Source organism: Magnolia sinica, chromosome 19 (assembly GCF_029962835.1).
Source record: "Magnolia sinica isolate HGM2019 chromosome 19, MsV1, whole genome shotgun sequence".
In the NCBI taxonomy this organism is placed as follows: domain Eukaryota; kingdom Viridiplantae; phylum Streptophyta; class Magnoliopsida; order Magnoliales; family Magnoliaceae; genus Magnolia; species Magnolia sinica.
In genome coordinates, this window is record NC_080591.1 from 26710153 (window position 1) to 26715544 (window position 5392).

General features: G+C 44.2%; 1 protein-coding gene across 3 annotated transcripts; it reads right to left on the reverse strand.

Moving 5' to 3' along the window:
• Nucleotides 1-280: 280 nt before the first annotated feature.
• Nucleotides 281-4966, reverse strand: LOC131235031 (pentatricopeptide repeat-containing protein At2g27610). Of its 3 annotated transcripts, none has more exons than XM_058232116.1 (2): nucleotides 1734-4966; nucleotides 281-1327 (listed from the first exon to the last, which is right to left on the reverse strand). In XM_058232116.1, exon 1 carries the CDS (start codon nucleotides 4487-4489, stop codon nucleotides 1937-1939), a length of 2553 nt encoding a protein of 850 aa, XP_058088099.1. In that variant the 5' UTR covers nucleotides 4490-4966; the 3' UTR covers nucleotides 281-1327; nucleotides 1734-1936. The 3 variants fall into 3 exon arrangements, with proteins under 3 accessions (XP_058088099.1, XP_058088097.1, XP_058088098.1); XM_058232114.1 differs by having other exon boundaries at nucleotides 281-1360; XM_058232115.1 differs by having other exon boundaries at nucleotides 281-1398.
• Between the last annotated feature and the right edge of the window lie 426 nt (nucleotides 4967-5392).

Here is a 5392-nt window from a genome sequence, read left to right on the forward strand (position 1 = left end):
TGACTCCTAATTGGTCAAATCTATACGCTTTTAGAGAGTCCAATCTTGCCAGCATTCCACCAAATGATAAAGTGGACAATGTGTTGGCCAATATCATGTAGGACACAATTGCATGACCAGTGGGCTCCACCTGTCCACCAGCATGATCATTACCTAAATCCAATAGTTGGATCTGATCATGTTTGATTAAGACCGTTGATCTATGATGGCACACTTAACGGAAAAGTCTTACAAATACCACTTTAGATGATTTATAAAAGAACAATTATACAAAAAATGATGCCTTAACTAGTTGATTACTTTATATCTAATGTACAGTCTACATGGAAAATGATCAAAGATTAAAATTCAGCAAACGAATTTTCTTAAATTAGATATTGCATGATGATGATGGATGGTTTAATTTGAGCACATGACTGTGAACTTGTCTACAGTGGGTGCCATGATTTGGATGGTTTAATTTGAGCACATGACCATGCCATGTGTATGAATGCAAGTGTCAGAGTATCACCCATCACACTCCGACAGAGTATCAAATAATTTCTCTTCCTTTTAAGTCCAACTAAACAATAAAACTCTTGTAATATTCCAAGCCTAGTCCATCAACATGAACACTTAACTGCAATTTGGTCCTTTCCACTCAACTAATTATTGCACTTCGATTCAGTTGTGCATCCAATCACAGTCTTAAGCCATTATTAACCCATTTGGTAGCATTCGATCATGTGAAATACACAGTGAAAGGTTCTCAACAAGATAAAAAGTGGACTAGTCAATGTACCTTTTCATCATTCATCAATCTTTCTTCAGTAATGGAATGAATAAGATTTGGAAATTGTGGTGTTGAACATCTGTCAATCTTGTTTCTGTCAGGAAGTTTTTTGGAAGGCAGATGTCAATCTCCTTACAGCGAGCAATGAAATGGAAGAATGTGTCTAGTTGCTCATCTTCGGGATGAAGGTGGTGATTGGAGATTTTGATTTGATTTGTAGCAAACATAAACAAATGGGCCCCCGTAGCTTCTAAAGAGGTGACTGCATACCTCCACCTCTCCCCAAAATACCCAGTTTGACATTGTCTTCTGAGAATCTCCATTGACAACCGAAAACTCAATGCAGACAGGCTTCGAAATTTGAAGTAAATAATCATCACCTGCATATTCATCACATCAGTCTGTAACTAGTCCTTCACGCCCTGCAATGGTTCTATAGTGGTGGCCAAGATCCTCCATCTCCGCCAACATACACAGTTCGACATTGTAGTCTGAAAATCTCCATTGATTACCGAAAACTCAATGGGCTTCAACTTTGAAGTAAATAATCATCACCTGCATATTCGTCACAGCCGTCTGTAACTAGTCCTGCAAGCCCCGCAATGCTTATGCATGAATAGGATACTCTGTGGCAAATATGTGAGTGTGGCAAACGAGTGTAAGATCTTGGCTGAGAATCAGTCAGGCAACATCTTGAAGCTCAGACCCAAAAATCAGGCTGGTCCACCCACCAGGTAGGTTGCATGTAAAAGTCGACCAGAGGTTGATTTAGTATACTGCCCATTATTATTGTAAGCATTTGGACCTCACCTAATGAGCGCCAGCACATGTTCATGGTGGGGACCACTTGATGAATGGCACAGATCTTGTACAAGTGTGCCATTATAAGTATTCTCAATCCTATTCATGCCAATATCTTTCACATTTTGACCCGATGTATCAAAAATCTTGCCTGGCGTACCTTGAAGAGAGCCACAGACATGCTTGCATAGGAGTCTACTATCATGCTCTGAATTCGTGAACTGGTTTCAACATCATCCTGTTCTGGACATCCATAAGAAAATTGCGGTCACCTGCATCAAGATTTACTTCTCCCAGCCTTTCCTTGAATAAAGGTCAAACACTCAAACCTGCAAACCTGGCTTCCACAATCTAATAAGAGGATTACCAATAATCCCCGCACGAGCAAGAGCCTCCCTTGAAGTGGTGGAAGCGGTTCGAATCCCTCACCACAATGTCTCTCTCCTCAATCTTCGATATCAGTTTGATAGCCATGTGGCAATCGCCACACACTCTAAGGTTCTTCACGATCTGCAGCGGGGTCCCCGCAGGAGTGGCTATCAATCCGAAAGCAATGGCCAGCCTCTCGCTGTGCTGTGAAAGAATCACTTCCTTCTGCTTCTCTTCTATATCATGAAGCACGAAGCTCGTGTCCGGGCAGTGCCCGGCATCCTTCAATCGGGAATTCAGCTCTTTGAGTTTCATGTATATGCGATCTGTTAATGGATGTGTTCGATCACAGGCTATGAATGAATGTGTTTTGTTCTTCAGCTCAATCCAGCTGTATCCAGCTTCCTTTTTCACATTCCGATCTTCCATTAGCTTCCTTACCTTGGCTCTCTCTTCCCATTTTCCTGCTGCCGCATAGATATTTGACAGCAGCACATAAGCAGCAGAGTCATGCGGTTCGAGGGATAAGAGGTGGTCCGCCACAATCTTTCCTAACTCTACATTGAGTTGGACCCGGCAAGCGCCCAAGAGCGTCCGCCACACAGTTGCACCGGCTGGAAATGGCATCCCTTTTATGAGATCCATGGCTTCTTCAAGCTTACCAGCTCGACCATAAAGATCGACCATGCAAGCGTAATGCTCCATTGTTGGATTGATGCCATGATCACAGGTCATTGATTCAAAAAATCTCTTCCCTTCATCCACAAGTCCTGCGTGAGTACATGCAGAAATCACACCAACGAATGTGATTCCATCCATTTCCAAGCCTTCTTGTTTCAACTGTCCAAAAATCTCAAGAGCCTTCTTCCCGTAACCGTGCTGTGCATAGCCCGAGATCATCGAATTCCATGAAACCAAGTCCCTCTCCACTTGCCGAATGAAAACAGCATGCGCACTTTCAATGCTCCCTCTTTTTGCGTACATGGTAACAAGAGCACTGCTCACACAAATGGCATTCTCAAATCCAGCCTTGATCGAGCATCCATGAAGCTGTTTCCCCTGCTCTACCGCTGCCATCGGGCTACTACATGCATTGATGACACTAGAGAAGGTGAATTCATTTGGCCTAACTCCCTCTATGCCCATCTTGCAGAAAAGCTCAACGGCTCCCTTGGCATCTCCAATCTGGGCATACCCCACAAGCATAGCGGACCATGCAACAATGTCCTTCTCATCGATTAGTCCAAAGACAGTGGCAGCTTCATGGGTATTCCCGAGCTTAACATAGGCAGTCAGCAGTGCAGTCCCTACCGACGACGAGCTCTCGTAGTTGGTTTTGACAACCTGGGCATGGACTTGGAATGGCGATATAGTGGGGGAAGCTGTAAGGATGATCGAGTAGGTGAAATGGTTAGGCCGAACATCCCCCCTACTCATTTCGCAGAAGAGGTGGACTGCTTGTATGGTCCCACCATTCTGCAAGTACCCACAAATCATAGCTGTCCATGAAACAACGTTCTGAGCTCCAGGCATCATAGAGAACAGATCATATGCGTCATCCATTTCACCACACTTACTATAAGCTGCCATGAGCGACGTCCTTATATTGACATCGAACCCAAACCCATTTTTCAACACGTAGCAATGGAGCTGTCTGGCAAAATTCAGCTCTTTGTGATTTGCACACAGCTTGATAATGGTCACAAATATCGATTGGGTCAGCTTCATACCCACCACCCTCATCCGATGAAACAGTTCCAGTGCTTCAATGTCATACCCATTTGACAATAACCCTGCAATCATAGCATTCCAAGAAACTGCATCTCCGTTCTCCATTCCTTCAAACACCACCCTTGCCTCTCTAACCAAACCCGACTTTGAATACATGTTTATCAAGGAATTCCCCACGAACACAGTTAACTCGAACCCAAATTTGATGACTTGGCTATGAACTTGAATTCCTTCCCTGACAGCACCTTGAGCTGCCGAAGCAGCAAGAACACTCGCGAAAGTGAAAGGGTTTGGCTTGATGCGCTCCAACCGCATCTGAAAGAAGAGTTCCAGCACAAGCTCAGGAAGCCCATTTCGCGTATAACCCGCAAGCAATGAAGTCCACGTGACCACATTTCTCTCAGGCATTTGATCAAACAACTTCCTCCCATCCTCAATGTCATCGCATTTCATGTACATATCAACAAGAGAAGTGCCCACGCTAGTATCGGCTTCACATCCGCATTTGATGCAGTGGCAGTGTATCTGCTTCCCAAAAAATCGATCATACAAGCAGCTGCAGGCCTTCAGAATACAGGAGAGGGTGGATGCATCGACGGGTATATCTGATCGTCGAATGTCAAAGAAGAGACTCAGAGCTTCTCGATTGAGATTGTTACGAGAGTATTCGAAGAGCAAATGGTTATACTCGGTTAGGTCTCTTTGAGGCATTTCGTCGAACACCTGACATGCTTGAGAAGATAGGAGCTTTTGGAAAGCTCTGAAAGCTTGGGATTTTTGGGCTTGTTTGGATTTCAAAAATGGTCTGAATATCATTGTTTTTTATCCTCTACAATGGGTTTGCTTCATGGGTTCCCTACAACTGCCATTTCAGCTAACTTACGGCAAAGGAATGCTATAGTGCGCCTGGCGTGTGTAGAGTCTAGATGAGAAATGGGAATAGTAAGGTACTGCGCCAGAGTACCAAATTAGCTACTCCCACGAACGACTGACGTGGCTTGCCATTATGTGGGCCCCAGTGGAACCTAGGTGGGTCCCTTTGTTTCCTTACATCAGTAACGGAAAGCGGATTGGAAGATCCTAACCCTTCAGTCACGATCTTACATACATTGGTAAAGTGATCGAAGATTGTATGGCTAGGATCTACATCTTCCTAGCTGGGAGATTTTGGGATCCTTCATCACGTTGACTCCATCAACGGTCTAGATCACAAAAGATGAGCCATAATTGCATGGGAGGATTTTTCTACAGAGTCTCAGGCGCAACTAGTTGTAGACGAACAGTTCCTGCACTCATTTGCGTGTGGGGTCCACCGTGGTGTTTGTGTTTACACCGTGTCAGATTCGGAAACGGGTTGGCTCCTCCCCCCGCCACCAGCCCCGTGGCTGGTGATCGGTGCTATGTGGGCCCTACCATGACGTATGTGTTTCATCCCTTCCGTTCATCCTTTTTAAAGATTATTTTAGGGCTCTAACCCAAACATTAGCGGGATAAAAATCTCAGTTAGTCCGCACTATATGAAAACAATAGTGATTGGATATCTACCATTAAAATCCTCCTAAGGCCCAGTGTACTGTTTATTTGACATCCAATCTGTTGATTTGGTCATCCAGGCCCAGATGAAGGGAAAAAACAAAAATCAGCTTGATCCAAATCTTTTATGGCCACCAAAATGTTTTTAATGGTTGACACTCATTCAATACTGTTTCCTGTAATGTG

Bases quoted from the DNA above. Each gene is read 5' to 3' on its own strand.
- LOC131235031 (XM_058232116.1), bottom strand. From the start codon at position 4,489: ATGATATTCAGACCATTTTTGAAATCCAAACAAGCCCAAAAATCCCAA.